The following is a 22065-nucleotide window of genomic DNA, read 5'->3' on the forward strand; positions in this document are numbered from 1 at the left end:
CAGACAGCAATGCACATGACCGCATGCACACAAATTATCTTCCTTTTAAGCACATTTTACGCAGAAACATACGTGAGTGCTTTTTTAGCCAAGAGTTTTCACAAATATTTTATAAGAGTTCCTCTCCTGGGAAATAATAATAATTTATGAAGTTCTTGTTTTGAAGAGAAATACAGTGCTTCAAATAACTTTGATCTGAATGGTTAAAGTGCATAATAAAAAAATTTAAAAAACACACACTTCTTCACAACCGTCATTATTTACAGCAAATACAATATTTTTATGCTTTGTGTATCTTATGTTTGTTGTAAAATTGCACAAGGCAACCATCATTCAGCAGATTCAAGTATTCTTTATCTGTTTTCTCAGTATTTTACTGGGTATTCCAGGAGTTTTGCTTCAGGAATCCTGTATTTGGGAAAGTGTGTAAAATCAAAGAAGCAGTGTTGAAAATTGGTATGGATTCGAAAATATATGGCTATATATAAGACTTAGTTCTAACCCTGAAACCTCAGTTGATATAAAAATTATTGAAATCTAACCGTATGTTAACCACACTGCTGGGAATACAAATTTTCTATGTTTATGTTATTTTTAAACGAATAAATAATCAAAAACTAAATATTTGATCAAATATTGTATATTATGGCTGCCTTTCTAGGGAAAAATATGGAAAGTTCCAGTAACAGGACTTTATATTCCTGGCAACTGACAGTGGTCACTCCCTCTCTCCCCTTCTATCCCAAAATAACTGAATGTTTTCTCAAATTTAGGCTAAACGTCACAGGAAACAACTCCGGAAATGTTTTCAGTGTCATGTAACAAAGTGGAAAATGAAGATTAAAGAGTTGGATTAAGTGTTTTTGAGGGTTTTTTTTTAGTAAAAGCAATGTAAAAAGTATATACATGTCTCCATGTGTTTACATACGTTGCATTTTGCTTCATTTTTTACCAAATGCACACTAACGATTTTGTTTCCTGTGGAACTCAGATTGCATATGTAAAAGTACAGTCCTGCTCAAAACTATAGTAACTAAAAAGTCATGGTGGGAGAGGATGATTTTACAAATATAAGGAGAATTGAGTACCATTCAGGATGAAGCTTTCAAATGGTCCATTGGAAAATCTATTTTAAGAACTCAACTAAAATCTAAAGATATAAGGGGTTAGGTTAGCTCATTCAATCTGACAAAAATTGGCAGTTATATTTGAACAAGTTAATGAACAGCTTAAAGAATTGTCTTCTCATGTTGTGTCAAAATGCTGGCAAAGTATATGAAGTTGTTATCAAAAATAAATATTGATATTGGAAAAGTTACAGACATTATTTGGATTTCTGTTATTCAGGATCAGAATAGACTAAATAATGTGGGTCTTAGAGAAAATGTAGAAAAACTGTATATTTCATTGCAAGCTTAATGGAAAGCTATCAGACAAAATTTTCTGATAAACATGTGAAAGGGCTATTAATACTAAGATTTCTAAACGATCTGGTGAGAGACAGCAAAACATTTGTGGGCTGGGAGACATAAATTGGGACAGAGATAAAGTATTATGTTTTCAAGATATTAGTTCAATCATGTTACAAAGAAGTCTTCAGCCTTTGCGGAAGACTGATCAAAACACAAAATATGGTATTAGCCTTGAAAGCCAGCTGGGAAACCTTGGGCCTGTCATTTTCTCTCAGCCCAACTGACAGAATTGTTGTGGGGAAAATCGGAAGAGGAAGGTGTGTTGGATATGTTCACCGCCTTCTGTTATTTGTAAAAAATAATAATAGCAGGATACAAATAACATAAAATGGGAGTTTTGTTTCTAGTTAATGTCATCTTATCCATAAAGAAGATTCAAGAGAATTGTCTACAGTATTTAATTAATTTAATTTCTCTGTCATTTAACTCCAAAACAACTCTGCTTGCTTTACAATGTTAGTAAACAACAATAGTATATAAAAGAAGGGGTGTCTGAGGGAACAATAAACCATTCTTCCACATTCTCTACAGTTTAAAAGGGTGCACCCAACTATTTTAAAGGAAGGCCTGGGGGGAAAGTCAGGTTTTTAAATTAGAGGGTTTAATTAGTCCTCTCTGAATTGCTTTTATATGCGGTCTAAATGGGTTGGGAAGTAGTTGGGGAAGGGAAGGGAGGGGAATGGAGAGAAAAATTGAGAAAGTGGGGAAAGGCAAAAAAAATCAATGTTTTTTCAAGATTTCTTAAGACTTAATGCAAATGAATTGACTTGGAATAAAGTTTCATTGTTAATAAGTTTACTGTGTAAAAATTGTAGGACGGAGAAGTGTAAGTGGTCATCAGGTGAATAGCAGGATAGTTTTTCTAAATGCTAGAAAGTTAGGAGATCAAATGAAAAGAATTAGAATTAGAATATTTAAATTCGTCTATCTGAACTTTTCTTATAAGTAACATATATATTGGGGGAAAAGACAAATATTTTGGAATAAAAATAATAATGTAATAAGCCAAAGCGATTGCATTTTACTTAAAGCTAATGTTGATTTCACAGAAGAAAAGATTCAAAAAGACATACTTTTTAATTAAAATGAAGTTTGATAATAAAGCCATAACATTGATTTCTGTATATGAACTTAGTCAGAATCAAATTGGGTTTCTACGAAAAGTATTGTCATGAATATATTTATTTGAAGAATTTATTTTAGGGGCCAAATATTGATGTAGGCACACCTGGGGAAATGGAGCAAGTTTAGGATATTTAAGTTTAGGATATTTAGGATTTAAGAATTTATGGCTTAAATATAATAGAGCAGGATCAATTAATCTATATAAGCAATTGAACACATTAAAAAAAGGAAACTCTCTGGTCATGAAGGGTTAAAAGGTGAATTTTATAAGTAGTAGGAGTTTTTCTTGACATTGAGAAAATTGAAGCATCAGGGAAATTTTCTGTTCTTTTACAATTCTAAATAATTCCTAAATCAGATGAAATCCATTAGAGGTTTTTTTTAAAATAGACCTATTAGATTTACAGTATTTTTAATAGACCTATTATCTGTTAATAAATAATAAACTGTTGAACAGTCATTTCAAATTTATTATGAGAAAAATTATATATCTTGATCAATCAGGCTGTTTGCATCACCTGGTTTAGGTATATTATACCATGCTTAGACCTACAATAGCCTTCACATAACACATGTATATATTTGTCCTTCTGAAAGCTTCCCTTTGGAGAGTATACTATAGCATCTTTCAGATATTGTAGGCATAGTAAAATAGCTCATAATAATGGGAATTGTAATCCAATGTATCTGTGCTTTAGAAAGCTGTAAAATAGGGTATTTCACATTATATAAGTAAAGCTTCCACGGGCTTTCAGATTTATACACATTCTTCTTACATTTCTGTATATGATCATAGAATTGCTGCCATCTCTATCTCTGTTAGTGTACTTGGAGACAGCATAGCGGATTGTGCATTAAGGCAAAGGAACAACTGCTGGAGTCTTCTGTCATTGGCTATCCCCCTAAAAACATACTGTGCTAAAATTGTTGGAATGATAAAAATAGAAGAATCTTTTGTTTCAATTGTTTCCTAATTTATGCAGATAGTCATTATCAATCCAATATAGTGCAGGCAATAGAATGCCACTGAGGTGCGAACAGTAGCCCACTGCCAAAAGGATGGCTGCCAAGAAGAGAGTGAGGGAACCATTGTAAGAGACAAGCCAAGTAACCTGTTGACATCTTATTCTGTACTTAGCATCTTAATTTCTGCCAAATAGTTCTTATGTTGTGAATATTATGATAATAGTTAAATCCATTCACAGTGAGACGCTGGTGTTTTTAAGTGGGGAAACTTTCTATTTTGAGTGGATTATTTTGGTAGAATTCTGACCTAGTAACAAAACAAGTTAGGTTGATGGAAGAGGTGTTTATGATATGTTTTGATTCCATATTTAATGACATTGCAGGTCCTGATAAGATACCGCTCAGGGAAGAATTTGAACAGATCATGCTGAAAGCTATGCAGGAATTTACTTCAAGGGAACAATCCTTACAAATGAATGCGCCGAGCATCTCCTTGTCACCAGCTCAACTTCCATGGCTTGCTAAGTTAATTGCTAGCGTTTCCCAAGATATGGTACATGTGGTGGTTACTCAGAATTCCTTGGCAGAAGGTATTTCTGAAACACTGCGGTCACTTACTGAAATGAAGCACCAACAGAAGGTGCCCGATTATGTAGTTGCTATCTGCACCTCGAAGATCAGAGGAAGTGAGTTCTGTGTGATAGTTTTAGGTAGGTATATTTTTTGTATAGTATCTTAACTACATTTTTACTGAAATGTAATACAAATATTTGGTATATCGGCATGCTTCAAACATATAGTTTTTGTGTTATTGTTGGATTCCAGTCAGAGGGATAAACAGACAGAAGGCTGACTGAAATCTACTTTTAAATAACCTGCTTATACTACCAACTCTAAACAAAAATCATAAATAGACAACTTTAAATACCCACAAGACAACATACAATATTCTGTATCTTGCAGGTGGGTTATACCATCAACTTTAACCATCAAAAACTTTCCATAGAAGTTAGTCTTGACTATCTTAGAAATGTAAAATGGATACATTTGGATTTTCAGAAACATTCCAGAAAGATGTTTCTCCACCAACCCCCTTCATTGGTGATAGCAAGAACATTGGTGCCTTTTGAGAATGGAGGAAGTAAATGATTTCTCCAGTCCATTCAGCCCTTCAATTCTTGTACCTTTCTAGCCCCAACTGATTTCATATCCAGAATGGTAGTCTTTGTTGTGGTTGAACTGCCTTCCCTCCTGCAATAATGTGTGATTTCTATGATAAGAAATAGAATCAAAGAACACAAAACATACACACCCAAGTGAGCAACATGTCATTTTAATTTTAAAATAATATACTACATATTAACCCCTCGGGCAAATAATCTGATGTCTGATATGGAGGAAAGTAGATTTAACTCTGACTTACACAATGCACTAATCTACTAGATGGGAAAGAACTAGCTTGCAGAATAGTCTGTGTTAAAATTTTCTACTTTTGTCTGCTGCTATTTTTGGTGTTTGTTTTAAAAACACTCAGACTTTCTCAAATGGCTTTAAATGAAGCTAAAGATTTGTGGGAGGTTTTGCACCATTTCTGTGTTTGATTTTTTTATTTAGACATTATTATTCCACCTTTATTATTTTTAAAAAGTAACTCAAGGTAGAAATACTTAATGCCCCTCCCTCCCCTTATTTTCCCATAACAACAAAGTTGTGAGGTTAATTGGGCTGAGAAAGAATGATTGGATGCAAAGTCTCCAGCTGGCTTTTATACCTAAGATAAGACTAAAGTTCACAGTCTCCTGATTTCTAGTCTGGTGGCTTAACCACTAGATCAAACTGGTTATTATTAATATAGGTTAGAAACCAAATATGGTGACAGAAAGAGACAGATTTGTATGTTTCAATCACTGTTTTGCAGATTTAGAGTGTTAAATGGTTTAACAATCTTACCTATGTTTACTCAAATATACCAGTGTATGGTTAATTTGTTGGATTTAGACCAGGGAGATTCAGGTCCTGCTCAACCCCTGAGTCAACTGGATGACCTTGGACCAGTAATACTGTGTCATCCTACCTCAAGATGTATTTTGGGGAGGATAAAATTAGGGACAGGCTTCTAATTTATGCCTCCTTGAAATCTTGGATAATGTAATAGTTAAATAAAACTTGTTTCTATGTGAATGTATGTAAGATTTTAAACATTAGCATCACACATGAAATACATGTGTGGAGTTGTAATTTAATGCAATCAGCTATATGTCCCCAGATGCGGGAAATTAATAATCTACAAACCAAATTTGTATTTTAATGATAGATTAGAATGCAAAAGGCATTTGCTGGTAGAGTGACATCTGAGGTAGTTGGGACTGAAGGCAGAGTTTCCATCAATAAATCTTTTTTGTTAATGTTATGCTTTCTCTTTTAGAAGGTGAGCTACTGATAGGTTTCTGGCAGAGTAGTTTAAAAAAAATCTTAGTTATATAATGAGAGATTACAAGTTTATATATCCAGAAGTTTTAGATTGTCAAGATGATAGGGTAAATAAAAGATATATAGGAGTCTTCATTAGTAAGGCTACTTAGCTTTTCTGGCAAGTGTTAAAAGAAAAATAGGAAGGTAAAATTCACATAAGCAAAGTCTTGATCTTTTTTTATCTTGTCGCACCTCACCCCCCTCATATTTCCATAGGTCAATACCAGTCTAGAGCTCTGGCGGAGAGCATGCTTACCACCAGTGAGTTTTTAAAAGAAATAAGTTACGAGCTCATTACAGGAAAAGTTAGTTTTCTGGCATCACATTTCAAAAACACATCTTTAGGTGAGTGAATCTTACAGTCTGCCATTACTTTGAATTAATGATGTGTCCATTTACAAAAATAATCACCTCAGAAATTAACAAATTTAATGCTGATTATCGCAGGCTGTCATTTTAAAAGATTAAGGTAATCTTGATCCATAAAATTGGTTCAGAAATTTTATGAAGGAGTGCATGTGTAAAAGTAAAGAAAAAGAGATAATAGGAATAAAAATAATTTTATTTTTCTCAGTTCTTAAAAGCATCAATTTATTTCCTCTTAATGTTATCTTATTCTGTGAGAGCTCCCCCTCCTGTTTAATACAAATGAATCATTTGGTGCAAACTTTATTAATTTAATTATCTCTTCTATCAAGCTTGTGTGTTTTGCCCAGGCAGGAGAGAAATTCGAGGGCAATAGACTAAGTTTTCTTTTCAAACAATGCTGGTAATCAACTATTATTTTCAATCCTTTGATTCTAAAGTCTAACGCCTTCAGTCTACAGCTTCCTCTTTGAAATTAACTTTGGCAGGAGGTTCCTAAAGTCACCCAATCAGTTATAAAAACAAAACATTGCTTCAACATTGACTGAGTGAAACTTTACATCACAAATGGTGTCCTTGCCTTAAAGTTGCAGGCCTTTTAACTGAAGCACCTGGCTTTAAAGTGCTGACACGACCCTCCTGAGCAAATCCACTCTGATACTTCTCCACATCCACAGGTTCATACCTTGAATTAATGAAACATCCAAGAATAAATGAGGCTCTGTGTCTTCATGTTTAAAGTAATAACATGACGTCACCCCATTTCTTACAAAATATTTAATGAGGCAAACATTTATACTATGATTGACTTCTCTACCAGGTGACGAGTTGGACAAGTTATTAGAGATGATGCAACAGAGACGGGGAGATAACGTCGTTATTCCTTTCAGTGGAGATGTTAATGAATGTGTATCATCTCAAGAAGCAGCTGCCATGGTTTCCACTCAAGTACTGGGTAAGGATTATCTCATAAGAAATAATTTATGTCAAACATTAGTCTGTACATAGCAATAGCTATAGCACATACATACCACTTTACAGTGCTTTACAGCACTCACTAAGTTTGAGTTTATTTTAAGTTTGAGTTTATTTAATTTATAAACCGTCCCCTCTCCCCGAAGGGACTCGGGGCGGTGTACAGACAATAAATACAATAGGACAACAAGGCAAAACATAAAACCCAGACAAACCAACTTACACATATAGTCCGTACAATAACCAAACTAACGATAGTTAAAAATAGTTCCAATTAAAACCAATTTAAAACTCCAAAATTTAAAAATTCAAAATGCCATCCAGGAAGGTCAGGATTAAATTATGCTATATTTCTGATTACAATTACAATTAGGCCAGACCAGCTAATTTGAACAAGTGGGTCTTGAGTTTCTTACGGAAGGAGCGGAGGTCAACAGTAGTTCTAATATCAGGGGGGAGGTCGTTCCAGAAGGTTGGGCCCATCACAGAGAAGGCCCTACTCCTGGGCACCGCCCGCCCGCATTGCTTAGCGGATGGTACCCGGAGTGGTTTACAGAATCAGCATATCGCCCTCAACAGTCTGGGTCCTCATAGGTACTGGATAAATTTGCACCACCTGCTTAAACAGTGAAACCACAGAAAACCTGGAAACCAGATCATGGAACTACTGGTGGTGGTTTCCTCAAGTTTGGAAGGAGTTCATATGCTGATGAATGTAAAAGTGGAAAGGAATATCTGTTTGCATGCATTTTGGACGTCAGTATTGCCATGTTTTTCTCCAGGTAGAATGGATTTCCCCCCTAAAATAATAGCATGATATTTATCCTATTGGCAAAAGGTGTAGGTGACAGCTTTAAATTTACATTAAATAATTCTTTTGATTTTACTGAATTTATTTCTACAAAAATGGTCTAGGGATTAGACTATTCCGTTAGCAGTCATTTAAATAAAAAAACATACTAAAAGTAAATAATGTGTCACTAATATTATTATGTATGATCAGTAACAGTATATCAGTAGCATACATGTTTTGTGTGTGCGTGTGTGTGTGTGTGCGTGTACTGTAGCTGCGCAGATTTAGACTATTGTTTTAAAATTGAAATTATTTATTTATGCTGTGTATTTAATGAATTTTACAGTATGTCATATTATATTACTATAGTATTTATTCATAATATTAGTGACACATTATTTACTTTTAGTATGTCTTTCTCCAAACCATAAACCTTTTTAGGGAAGAGTGGAATTCTAGTCCAGTTCTTATAGTATATTCTGATAGCAAGGCCTAGACATAGTTCACTTCAGTGATAAAACCAATGGTCAGACTTCTACAGATCAGTGTTCCCTAATTCTCATTTTTTAGATGTGTGTGGAATATGACTTTTAAAAATCTTTCCAGAAATTTTAGAATTTGGGGAGCTACAATAAGCTCACATCAGGAAGGTGCCAAATTAAGTAAGGCCGCTCTAAGTCACAAAAGAGACTAACATGGTTTGGTGTCCAGGAGCTATAACTAAGATTGTTTGTGATGGAGAAAGCTCCATCACAAGCTCCATCTGAGAAAGTTAAGCAGAATGATGATACAACATGAATGCATATGGGTGGAACAAAGGTTTTAGGGGTTAATTCTAAGAGGCTTATTTTGGGATGTATATTATAATGTTATATATTTTTTGTTTTAAAATAGTGACTTATAAAATACAAGAGACATTGGGTTTGGGGCCATATATAGCAGTGGATTTCAGTGCCAACTTCTGGACCAGAAAATAAATGACGATTCTACTTTTATCCTAGACTTTGATTCTGAAACTTTCCAGATTTATCAACCACAACTCACAGTTGCCAGAAAGCTTTTGTCACAAGTGTGTGCCATAGCAGATAGTGGCAACCAAAGTCTAGATCTGGGCCACTTCAACAAAGTAGATTTTATTGTTGTCGTTCCTCGTTCAGAGGTCCTTGTTCAACAAACCATCCAGCGGATTCGACAATCAGGTAAATAACCAAAAAGCTTATTAAATCTAGCAGAAACTTATTTTCCTGCGAAGGGGAGATAGAAGAGCTATATAGGAGACAGTTCATTGAAAGTCCTATTAGAACTTTTTATTATGATTTATGATTTCATAGGCCTTTCAACTGAAGCGATTTCAGTAAAGCTTGAATAAAACATCTCTTTCTGAATCATATGAAGAAAACTGAGCACCTTCTGAAGCAGTTGGATGAGCATTGCAAAAAGCACAGCTGTTCTTATTGCTTAGAAAGAGATGCTTTGCTTACATTGCACTGTGAAGCAATTTTCTAAAGCTTTACAAAGTGGTAGCACAAAGTGTTAGTGCAAATAGCTACAGGGCTATTTAACACAGAAGATTTCATAGATGAAAAAATAGTCTCTGAAGCTGTTGAATGATCTCTTTGGGATAAGAGGCTGTAAGAAAAGTAAAACTTAGTTCTCATTTGTTCACAAAGATTTTTCTTATTTTTTTCTAGGTGATTAGAGTGAGTAAATATACCACAATATGCCACAATTACAATATTTTGGTCTTGTAACAATGGTTGCACATTTTGTTCTGACCCAGCCTTAGCAGAAGCAAGAAACAGACTCCTTGTCACAAAAAAACCCTCTTTATTTACTCTTGTGGATTAATTGCATTCAGCCACCGAAAAGACTAGGCAATAGTCCTTCAAGTAGTTAACTGCAGTAACAGTTCCTTTCAATAATGCAAGCCCGTGAGCTCCCAGCAGAAAAGTTGCAAATTAAGTTCTGGCAAGCAGTCTTTGTGGCACAAAGCACAATGAGCAAAATCTTCAGAAATACGAACTGTCTCCTACGGCAACCACTCCCCTTTCCTTCTATTTATTCCCCAGGGAGCATCCATGTGTGCTTTGCTTCCTGAGTCAACTCCTTGTCCTCTGTTGCTCACCTCTCCTAACTGCTCTGTGTATATCTGCATCTGGAACAGGCCCCAGCTGTTCCTCCTCCTCACTCATATCAGCCTCCAAAGGCAGCTGGCTCTCCAGTGGCTGGAAATGTTGAACAGCCCTGGTTCTATCACTGCTTCCGACGCAGAGCATTCATCAGAGCCTTCTCCAGATTCCAGAACTGGGCCAAGTTCCTCCCCAACCTCCTCATCGTCCAAGTCAGCCGCCAGCTTCACTGGCAGCTGGCGGGCCATGACGCATTTGTATATGCTACTATCCATACAAATATACCATATTTATCGGCGTATAACACGCACAGGCGTATAACACGCACCTTCATTTTAAGAGGGAAATTTCAGGAAAAAAAATTAAATTTCAAATAAAGAACTTTGAAGCAAAATAAGGGTAGTTCAGAACTTTTTTTTATTAACTTTTAGTCGGGAGTCCGGGGAGAGGAGAGATGGCTCATCCATTCTCTCCTCCTCTCACCCACACCCCGCTGTCTAAAGCGCTTCCTTTTGCCCACATGAGCTCTTCCGTGGGTGAAAGAAAGCGTTTTAGTTGGGTGTTGGGGAGAGGAGGGACGGCTCATCCATTCTCTCCTCCTCTCACCCACACCCCGCTGTCTAAAGCGCTTCCTTTCGCCCGCATGAGCTCTTCCACGGGCGAAAGAAAGCATTTTAGTCGGGAGTCCGGGGAGAGGAGAGACGGCTCATCCATTCTCTCCTCCTCTCACCCACACCCCGCTGAGTAAAGCGCTTCCTTTCGCCCGCCCGAGCTCTTCCGCGGCCGAAAGAAAGCATTTTAGTCGGGAGTCCGGGGAGAGGAGAGACGGCTCATCCATTCTCTCCTCCTCTCCCCGGACACCTGACTAAAACGCTTTCTTTCGCCCGTGGAAGAGCTCATGCGGGCGAAAGGAAGCGCTTTACTCAGCGGGGTGTGGGCGAGAGGAGGAGAGAATGGATGAGCCGTCTTTCCTCTCCCCGACACCCGACTAAAACGCTTTCTTTCGCCCGTGGAAGAGCTCGGGCGGGCGAAAGGAAGCGCTTTACTCAGCGGGGTGTGGGTGAGAGGAGGAGAGAATGGATGAGCCGTCTCTCCTCTCCCCGGACTCCCGACTAAAATGCTTTCTTTCACCCGTGGAAGAGCTCATGCGGGCGAAAGGAAGCGCTTTAGACAGCGGGGTGTGGGTGAGAGGAGGAGAGAATGGATGAGCCGTCTCTCCTCTCTCCGACACCCGACTAAAACGCTTTCTTTCACCTGCGGAAGAGCTCGGGCGGGCAAAAGGAAGCGCTTTAGACAGCGGGGTGTGGGTAGCCGGATGTTTTAAACGCCAGGCGCACAGAAAAGCAGCTGCTTTTGGGACGAAGCGCTCCGCGATGCTTTTCTGTGCGCCTGGCGTTTAGATAGATAGCCGGATGTCCTAAACGCCAGGCGCACAGAAAAGCAGCTTCTTAACATTATATCGGCGTATAACACGCATACATCATTTGCCCCCTATTTTTCGGGGGGGAAAGTGCTTGTTATACGCCGATAAATACGGTAGCATGGATTTTATAGGCATATACAGATTGATAATTTAAATACCTTTTACCTAAATACCTAAACTCTTGTTTCTTCTTCTAGGTGTTCTTGTCGATTTAGGGCTTGAAGAAAGTGGAACAGCTTACCAAAGAGCAGAAAAATATGTTGTGCAGCTTGACAATGAGGTCCAAACCAAGTTTGATAGTTTCATGAGACGAGTGAAACAGAATCCATATACTCTTTTTGTGCTTGTACATGACAATGCTCATGTGGATCTAACAAGGTAAGGCATTGAAGTAAAGCCAGATAAGTTTGAAAATGAAACCATAGACTTCAGATTATAAACCAGTAGTGAGGGCGTGCTTCTCAGATTGCTTAGAATCAGTTATGTCACAATAAATGCCTTTGGTCATTGAACTATATCAAACCTGTTTTAAAGATGCCTTGGGGCATTTTTTTAAATTTATTCAGAAGGAGGCAGTTACAACTGTAATTATTGATTTGGGTTTGTTACCAGAATGAGGAGTTACGTGTAAATTGGTTCTCTGTTGTTCTAAATGTGTGGAAATATTTTTTATGAAATAAGGGTAACTTTCATTGGTACCAATATTTAAGCAGGAACAGTGCTACAGGTTTCACAGAAGTGACTTTTTGGGGTTATACTACAGGGGTGGGTAAAACTATGGATCATGCGTCTTTTGAACGGAGTGAATTTTGTTGTTTCTCTTTTAATCTTTTTATTTTGGTATACTAGACATTTTATGTTTTGACTCTCTTCCCAGTGCTATCTCAAGCTCCCTGTCTCATGGAGAGCCTAGTCAAGGACTTGCTGATAGAGTGATAAACTGCAGAGAAGTCCTTGAAGCTTTCAATCTCCTTGTCCTCCAAGTGAGTTCTTTCCCATATGCCCTTCAGACTCTCCAATCCCGAATCAACTCAGCAAATGAGGTGCACTGGATACAGTTTGGCAATATGGTAAGGGTCTAAAGGTTACAAATAAAATACTTAGGAAATGTTAAAGTATTCTTAATAGCATGGCTTCAAGTGCACTGATAATAAAGAGGGGGATTGTTTTGTTAGTTAATTTTGATAGTTTATTATCAAAATCTGGTTGTATTGAAGGAGGGAGTGGTTTCATAAGGTAGTCATCTTCTATAGTACTCTGTTTACTAACCAGCCAGATTACCAATGCCTTTATTTACCTTTGATATCCTAGAAATTATTTAATCCCACCTTTATTTTCAGGAAATTAAATTTTGCCTTTCAGTGATGAATTGGATTTCTGGATTGAATTACACAAGAAAAGAAATAAAATACTGACTAATTTTTTTTTTTTTAATTAAAACGTTTTATTGGTTTTTTCAAATATTTTGGGGGAAAGGGTACATAAGTGTGGAGAAAAATTTTGACAGCTACATCATACGGAAGATGGTACCTCCCCGGGGTCTTACATCTCGCTCTTATTTTATATATATCAAAATATCATTATTACATACATATTAGCAGTTTAAGTATACTAAATTCTTTAACATCTTCAACCATACTTTATATCACTTCTGACCATTTCATTGTATTGACAATTGCAATGTGTTTTTAAATCATTTCTGTGACCTAAGTTTCATTACTGTCTCTTCTCCCCTATCTGTTGGCTGAGCCATGGCTCCTCCCCCTTTCATGTCTTGTGCACTGTCTCTTATTTCATCTAGGAGGTTCTTGTGTTTTTCCATGAAGGCTTCTGCCTCCCCTACTGTATTAATTCTCACTCCACCCCCCTCCCAGAAAATCAACAAAACTTCTGGAATTAACCACCTGAACCAGATATTTTTTTCATATAGTTTCTTAGTTAGAAAGAAGAATTTCTTCCTCTTATCTCTTATTCTTTTTGGTATCTGTTTTAGAATGGTTATTTCTTTATCCTTATATCTTAAAGGTTCCCCCCTTTGAACTCCTAGAATCTCATCTCTTGTAGTCTTTCTAAAAAATTTAACATGAACTTCCCTTGGAACATTGTGTGTTCTAGAATATGCTGAGTTGATTCTATATATCAAATCCATATCCCACCCTAGCTGTTGTTTATCTCTTTTAATATAATCTGCTAACATTGTTATCATAATATCCCTTAAGTCTTCACCCTCCATTTCAGGTATGTTTTGAAATCTAAGAAAAAGAGACATCCTTTCAAATTCCATTTTTTCCATATAATTCTCAATCCCAGTATTTTTTTTTTGTAAAGCCTTCATCTCTTCTCCCACCCCCACAGCACCCTCCGCCAGAGCGTCTATCTTCTGGCTATTTTGTAAAGTCTGTTGTTTATTCTCTCTGAGTTCTTCCCTTAAATCCGCCAACTGTTTTTTTATTTCGTCCTGTCCCTTTAAGAGTGTCTGGAACATTTGTTGAAACGTTTCTTGAGACTGCTGTTCCCCCTCGGGGGCCTTTGGTTGTAGAAAAGAAGATAATTGTGTTTGTTGTGGAACAGGACTTGAAACAGAAGAAGATGGAGCCGAGGCTGGTCTAGGAATGGGAGGCTTTTTCGCAGGCATTGTAAAGTTCAGAGAGAGTTTATAAGTCTAGGCAGAAAAGATGCCGTCTACAGGAGCGCGCTGTCAGGCGAGGTCTACAGGCAAGATCCAGTGTGGGATATCAGTCTTCAATACAGCTCCCCTCTGGTTATAGTCAATTTTCCCCAATCCAAGAAAGATCGAATAAAGAGATTCATCTAGGGTTCGCCAGGGTTTTATAGTTCCAACCCAGAAGATTTTTCAAAAACAACAGTTCATTTGTAACGGCAGCAAAGACGGGGGAAGAAGCGCCATTTTGGCTCAGCCCTCTTAGGGGATTGGAGAACAATCATTCAAAAAGTTTCCATTCATAGTTTATTAGGTCAGTTCACTTTCCTTCTTTCGCAATTGTTCAAGAAAGTCATTACCCCATTGCTTGAAAGAAGTGAATATCAGAGTTTTTCCCCAATTCTCTCTCTCTCCTCCGAGAGTGAGAACGTTTAAAGCTGCTTTTCCGAAAGGGGGGGAAGAAAAAAACCCCTCTCCAATCTTAGCACTTTGCCGAGATCAAAGAGTCCTAGGAAGACTGCTAATCCTTGTTTACTTAATTGTTCAAAGAAGTAGGAAAAAGACCCTGAGGGAATTCCCCCCTCACCGCATTTCTGCTGTTGCCTTCACATGGAACGCTTTCTTCCGATCTCAGGACAAAGGCGCGCATGGCAAGCGCACCCCCCAAAGGCTTCCCGGTGCCTAGGGCAAAGCTGGCAGCCCCCCTGCAGCCGCCTCCGCTCCAGGGGGCTCCAGCAAGCCGCCCCCTCAGCAGGACGCCCCTACAAGGCACCCTGTGCCCCTCGTAGGTCAGGGGGGGCCTACCAGGACGGCGAGCGGCGGACAGCATGTCCATCGTCCACTGAAACCGGAAGTGGAATCTAAAATTTTCAACTAGTAGTATTTTAAAAGAATAACTCACTTCAAAATGTAGCAATGTAGAAAAAGCTAGGAATATTTTTTAAGTCTTTGACCACAGAGGGATCCTCACTTCAAAATCCCTTTTTACCATTTGCCTTAATTTTGAAGATAGGGAATACCTGGGGTGGGGGTGGGGAAACAACAGGCATAAATTACATCATATGAGAAAAATGGTGTCAAACTCAAGGTATCATGTTGCTGTCATATGTCGTATCACAACTTTTTTCCCTTTGTGGAACTGGGGTGGGCGTGGCCTGTATATGACACATCCAGTTCGTGGTCCGCCAGTTTGACACCCCTAATATAGAAGAAGATAATCTACAATTTATTGTATCTAAATTCTAAGAAATGAAGACTTGTAAAACCATAGTACTTAAATTGGACTTGCAAGCCAATAAAGTTCAGGGTAAGTATAATCTGATCTGAGCTTTGTTTGAAATGTATCAAACAGGAGGAAATAACCCAAGATGAGAAACTGTACTTTGGCTTGAATGAATACAGCAAGTCTCTGCAGTGGGGAATCACAAGCCCTCTTTTGAGATGTGATGACATTTTTGAAAAAATGGTGAATACACTCTTAGAGAGGTAAATGCTTTGGTTATAGTACTAAGTTAGGGCTGTATGTTTCGGCACTCAGAAAGTCTCTTTCATTTAATAAATTCAACATGTAAATGGGGAAACAGTAAGAATGCTAATACTAATATTGTTCATATTGAAATCTTTCTGGTATAAATATGAGGATGGCTGTTAACAGTTGTCTTTAAATTACATTGTGAGTGATCCTATCTTTTAAGACATGATCGCCTTAAAAGAATAATGCTTTTTTCATATATTCCAAAAAGAATAAGATATGACTTTTAAAAAACTTCCCAGCCCTAGTATTTACTGGGGTGGGGGGTTGTATTTCAGCCAAATATTAATCAGTCTAGTCCTTTTTAGCTTTCTAAGTTCAGTAGTATGATTTTAAAATGACTAGTGTGTACCTAATGTATCATTATTGGATGTACATAAATTAATTTCTTATATATTTAACTTTAAAAAGATTTTTAAAATGGATAATAATAAAAATGTACCAAATTGTGGTAATGTAATAAATGTAAGAAATAATTAATAGGCTTGAAAATTGCCTGACATAATCTTTCAATGGTTTAAACTTAGTTAATTATTGAGACAGTTTTGTGAGAACATTGTTGAATCAAAACAATGTGTCTCGTAACACTTTAGACCATGGGTGTCAAACTCATTGCATCACGTTGCCAAATTTATTATTGGTCAATGTTTTTTGGATCACTACTTTATCAGATATATATATGCAGCTGATTAAAGGGGCCATAGATTTTTGTAATAATACATTTATTTGTCTCTAAGGTGCCAAAAGGACACTTAATAATTTGTGATAAACTTGAAAATTATGATAAATCAAAGTGTTAGCTTAGATTGCACTATTGGTTTGCTTTCAAGCATCCATTCATTAAGGGGATTGCTGTTCATAAGCCGCCTAGTCTTGGGTTCTTCTAGGACTCTTTGTATAAGTCAAGAATAAGTTCAGTTATGAAAATACTAAGGCATCTTTTCCAACCCTATAGTACTGGGATGTGTTGGGATACAGATACCAGAATTTTCAGCCTGTATGACCCATGTTGGTTGGAGGTTATAGTAATAAATAAATATTTATAAATATTAATATTACTTCAGTGGGAAATTCTTATATTTGCTTAGATTGTTTCTACTAGATCAGGGGTGTCCAAACTTGGGAACTTTAAGACTTGTGGACTTCAACTCCCAGAATTCCCCAGCCAGCATGGCTGGCTGGGGAATTCTGGGAGTTGAAGTCCGCAAGTCTTAAAGTTCCCAAGTTTGGACACCCCTGTACTAGATGATCTACCTTCAAATTATGATCTCTACCTTCAAATTAAAATATATATTTAAACACAATGCTTATATGCCCACAACAGAGCACAGGGGTCTCCAGCTATCCAGAATAGAAGTATCATCTTTCATGCCAGATATGTTTATATCAAAATTACTAAAAAAAAAAAAAAACCTCTGTCCTTTCAAGGTATCCCAGACTGCACAGTATGGTGATTCGCTGCTATCTCCTCATTCAGCAGTATTTGGAAGCCTTGATGGCTCTCACTACCATGCCCTCACTAAGAGACCACAGCACACCAGAAACACTCAGCATAATGGACGATATCATCACTGCTCCTGGCAAGGATAAGAATGGCTGCGGCCACATGTTAGTGATCCGAATTCCTTCTGTGCAACTGGCAATGTTGGCAAAAGAGAGGCTGCAAGAAGCACGAGATAAACTAGGTCTGCAGTATCGTTTTGAGGTCATTTTGGGGAACCCAGCTTCAGAGCTTATGGTTGCCAAGCACTTTGTGAAAAGATTAAAGGTTAGCTTCAAAAACTTGTTTATGTGTGATGAGCCCAATCTGCTAAGCTTGCATGGAAGCATATAGCAACCCATTGTTTGATTTATCTGCTAAACTTCTTATGGCAAAGCCACAGAGATGTTCTATTGGATAGAAGCAGGATATAGTGGGGGATATAATACTGGCATTCTCTCTTCTATAATGAAATTGTATATATTTTATAAAACAAAGAAACCTATGTTGCAGAATTGTGGCCACAAATTATGAATATTAACTGAGAGACATGAAAGTATTCTGATCCGCTTGTACTTGTTCAAGTGCTATTGACAGACTCTGATAATAGATGATCACACATTGACTATATTTGTGTAGAGTTTACTTATGGACTTTTCCCCCTAATTTTTTGTAGGTTTGTTTGTACAACAGATGAAATTTGTACAAACATGGCAAGATTTAAAGACAGATCACACATAATGCTAATTCATAAGCTTGCCTAGTGTGAATGTAGCCATTTTTACCTGCCAACATCAGAGCGACCACAGAGCCAAAGAAGAAAGCACATAGATTCTCTGTCAAAAATAATTTTCTCTGCCATGGAGTTTCTGAAGGTTCTCAGTCATGTCTTCTGACCTTCAAAACAGCCAGTATGGCTGCATCCTAGTAAAGGAAGCAAAGACCTTTTCATTGTTTTGGCTCTGGGAGTTGAGTTGTAGGAGATTTCTAATGTAAGAGTTTCAATTTGTATACATTTCCTGCTGTTTACAGACCTTTTCTACTTTTTGATGGCTATCCTCTACTAGGATTTTTTTTTCATACAAAAATAACCTTAATGAGATTGAAAGATTTTTTGTTATTCTTTCTCATAGGCATGGAGAGGAAATGAAGAAGATGATTGGCTTCCTCATACTTACCAAGATTTAGAAGGTCTACCTTGCATTGTTGTTTTAACTGGCAAGGATCCATTAGGAGAAACATTTCCCAGGTATGCTGAGTTACTCGGTAGTGCAAATATAAAAGCTTCCTAAAATATCTAATTATTTCCAATTTCTTTCTTTAGGTGACAATCTGGTAAACTACAACATCACATTTGTAATTTTTCTGTCTTATAATTGAAGGGAAAAAACATATGCAACTGCAGGCAGTTGTGAAAATAGACAGCATTGATTGAAAAAAAATATTTGATTGAGCTTCAAATCCCTAAGATCATAGTGCACAGTTTGTTATAAAACCTAAGTATAACATATGGAAGAAGCCAGCATATGTCTTCAGTAATACAGATAGAATTTTCCTACCTGTTTTCCCCAAAATAAGACCTCCTGGATAATAAGCCCCATCGGACTTTTGAGCACATGCGCTAAAATAATTCCTCCCCCGAAAATAATCCCGCCCTGAAAATATTGCAACACAGCAACAGCCATGAGGTGACCACACTCGTCGCTTCCTGCACCTCAAGAATAATAGCTCCCCAAAAATAAGGCCAAGAATAGAATAGAATAGAATAGAATAACAGAGTTGGAAGGGACCTTGGAGGTCTTCTAGTCCAACCCCCTGCCTAGGCAGGAAATCCTACACCACTTCAGATAAATGGTTATCCAACATCATCTTAAAAACTTCCAGTGTTGGAGCATTCACAACTTCTGGAGGCAAGTTGTTCCACTGATTAATTGTTCTAACTGTCAGGAAATTTGTCCTCAATTCTAAGTTGCTTCTCTCCTTGATTAGCTTCCACCCATTGCTTCTTCTTCTACCCTCAGGTGCCTTGGAGAATAGTTTGACTCCCTCTTCTTTGTGGCAACCCCTGAGATATTAGAACACTGCTATCATGTTCTAATGATAGAACATCATTAAACTAGACCTACTCAGTTCCTGCAACAGTTCTTCATATGTTTTAGCCTCCAGTTCCCTAATCATCTTTGTTGCTCTTCTCTGCACTCTTTCTTGAGTCTCAACATCCTTTTTACATCGTGGCAACCAAAATTGAAGGCGGTATTCCAAGTGTGGCCATATCAAGGCATTATAAAGTGGTATTAACACTTCACGTGATCTTAGTTCTGTCCTTCTGTTTATGCAGCCTAGAACTGTGTTGGCTTTTTTGACAACTGCTGCACACTGCTGGCTATAAGCTGCTATAAGTTAGTTTATACCAATCTGGTTGCTGCCTAGTTGTATGGGATTCAAGTCCCAGAACTTTTAGTAATGATCCTGATGCCTGGAAGATTCTGGGGAGAGACGTCCATAGATGCACAAGGCCAGTGACGTGAAGTCAGGTGAGGCAAGTGAGGCACAGCCTCACCACTGTCATCATGAAAAGAAAAAAAATGTAAAAGGAAAAAGCTGAGCTAGTTGCTGCCTCACCGTGGATGACTCTGCTTAACTGTTAAAAAAAGCCTCTAAAAAGTGCCCTCTACTAGGAGGCAGGAGAACTGCATGCCTCATCTAGTCTGACTTTAGGCTTTTATGATCACTCGAGCAGAGTTAAGCAAGAGTTAAAAGCCTAAAAATTTCTGATGTAGGGGAGGCACGCAGTTCTCCTGCCTCATAATAGAGGGCACTTTTTAGAGACTTTTTTTAACAGTTTAAGCAGAGTCATCCACGGAAACCAGGCAAAGAGCCATGCTGTAGCACACACACTTTCCCCCAGCCTCTTTCTTTTGGAAGGCTCGGATCGGCTCCCCTCCGGCTTCTCTGCCTCTCCTCTCACCCCAGCCTGCCAGCAGGAGGTGAGTGAGTGGGCTTTATTTCATTCCAGGCATTTCCCACCCAGACAGCAGGCTGTATTTGCAATGGTGGAGGTGTTTGGGGAAGGCAGCAGGGGAATGGGGGGGATGGCAGAGGAGCTGCTTTCAAGCCACTGGAAAAGATATCCAATCCAACTTTTGTGTATGTGTGTGTTTGTTTGAGAGTGAGTGAGAGAGGGAAGGGGGTAGGAGAGATAGTCCAATCCAACTTTTGTGTGTGCGTGTGTGTGTTTGAGAGAGGAGGAGGAAGGGAGAGAGGGAGGAAGGAGGGGAAGGGAGAAGAAAAAGAAAATGAAAAAAGCAAACTTATTTCGCAAAGGAGAAAAACAAATGCTGTCGTTTTAAATCAGAACTGAGCATGCCTGGCTGTGGAATTCTGGGAGTTGAAGTCTACAAGTCTAAAAATATTTGAAATCCACCACTGTGTCAGTGCCTCACCAGCCATAAACCTCACCGCACGTCACTGCACAAGGCATCATAAACGTTTGTGAATATCTTTGAACTTTCAATATTTTTGCCTACAAATTTTCCCTACAAATATGACCTACAATCTGATCTGTTCTCCACACAAATCCTAAAACTAGATGAAGAGAACCTAATTAAACATATTAATAAAAAAAACATTAGATTTCTCCATTGATTTGAGGAAAATGATCCAATATAGTCTTGTAATTTAAAACCCTAATTTAAACAAACAAAAAACCCGGATGAGTAATTAGACAAAATATGGTTTGACAGAATGTTGAAAAATCATGGTGGCTGCCTGTATATCCTAAATATCACAACCAAACAACTCTGACAAGTTCATATTTTATAAAGCACTACAGTTCATTTGCAGTTTATTTTATTAGTACAAAAAGTCTGTCCTATCTTCTTTTCAATGTTTTTTAATTTTATTAGCAAAGTTAAAATACAAACTCAAAAAAACAACAACCACGAACTCCTTCTGCCTTGTGCATATGGTTCCCTTATCACTTTAAATGACAAGAATTATAACCCCATCATTCAGCGAGTCTTTCTATATTGCTTTTCCCCCAGGTCTCTGAAATACTGTGATCTTCGACTGATTGATTCAAGCTATTTAACTCGCACAGCCTTAGAACAAGAGGTAGGCCTAGCATGCTGCTATGTTTCCAAGGAGGCAGTTCGAGGACCTATTGTAGCTCTTGATCTTAGTGAAAAGGAGCAAGAGAAGACCAGCATTGGTGAGAATGATACTGATGAGCTGTTGATTGACTTGGAGAGGCCACAAAGTAACAGCAGTGCTGTGACTGGAACTTCAGGTTGGTTCTTAATTTTATCATTCACAGTGCTACACCTTGTAGTGAATGCCTTTTTGTACTGGAGGCACTGCTAATCCAGGATATAGCAGAACAGGTTTTGCAGGTTATAAGAAAATAGAAAAAACACCGTAATTTTTAGGAGAGACTAGGACAAGTGGAAAACAGAATGGATATCGGTGAAGTTTTAATACAATCCAGATTTATTATTTCAGAATGGAGGGGATGGAGATGAAAGAGGTGAAATGGGAATGCAAAGGCAGTTCAAGAGGAGCCATTATTTAAAGTGGAAGTGTTATAGCCATCTTCAGAGTTGTCACAGTTTCCTCCCTCCCTTATTAATGAGACACTCATCCAATCAATAGTCTGCCCTTAGCAGAGGGAAG

General features: G+C 37.8%; 1 protein-coding gene across 17 annotated transcripts in view; it reads left to right on the forward strand.

Annotated features, from left to right (window-relative positions):
* Positions 1-22065, forward strand: part of GREB1L (GREB1 like retinoic acid receptor coactivator) — a 162925-nt gene that overhangs the window by 119926 nt on the left and 20934 nt on the right. For 14 of the 17 annotated variants that reach the window (XM_081952993.1, XM_081952984.1, XM_081952986.1 and 11 more), the window contains 10 exons: positions 3947-4273; positions 6252-6380; positions 7222-7356; positions 9171-9368; positions 11919-12099; positions 12599-12791; positions 15735-15868; positions 17343-17682; positions 18528-18643; positions 21438-21682. In XM_081952993.1, the coding sequence (XP_081809119.1) occupies positions 3947-4273; positions 6252-6380; positions 7222-7356; positions 9171-9368; positions 11919-12099; positions 12599-12791; positions 15735-15868; positions 17343-17682; positions 18528-18643; positions 21438-21682 (1998 nt within the window). The remainder of the gene's footprint in view (positions 1-3946; positions 4274-6251; positions 6381-7221; positions 7357-9170; positions 9369-11918; positions 12100-12598; positions 12792-15734; positions 15869-17342; positions 17683-18527; positions 18644-21437; positions 21683-22065) is intronic. The other 3 variants (XM_081952982.1, XM_081952983.1, XM_081952987.1) reach the window with 1 other exon arrangement.

Source organism: Natrix helvetica (assembly GCF_964273705.1).
Source record: "Natrix helvetica genome assembly, chromosome: 4".
In the NCBI taxonomy this organism is placed as follows: domain Eukaryota; kingdom Metazoa; phylum Chordata; class Lepidosauria; order Squamata; family Natricidae; genus Natrix; species Natrix helvetica.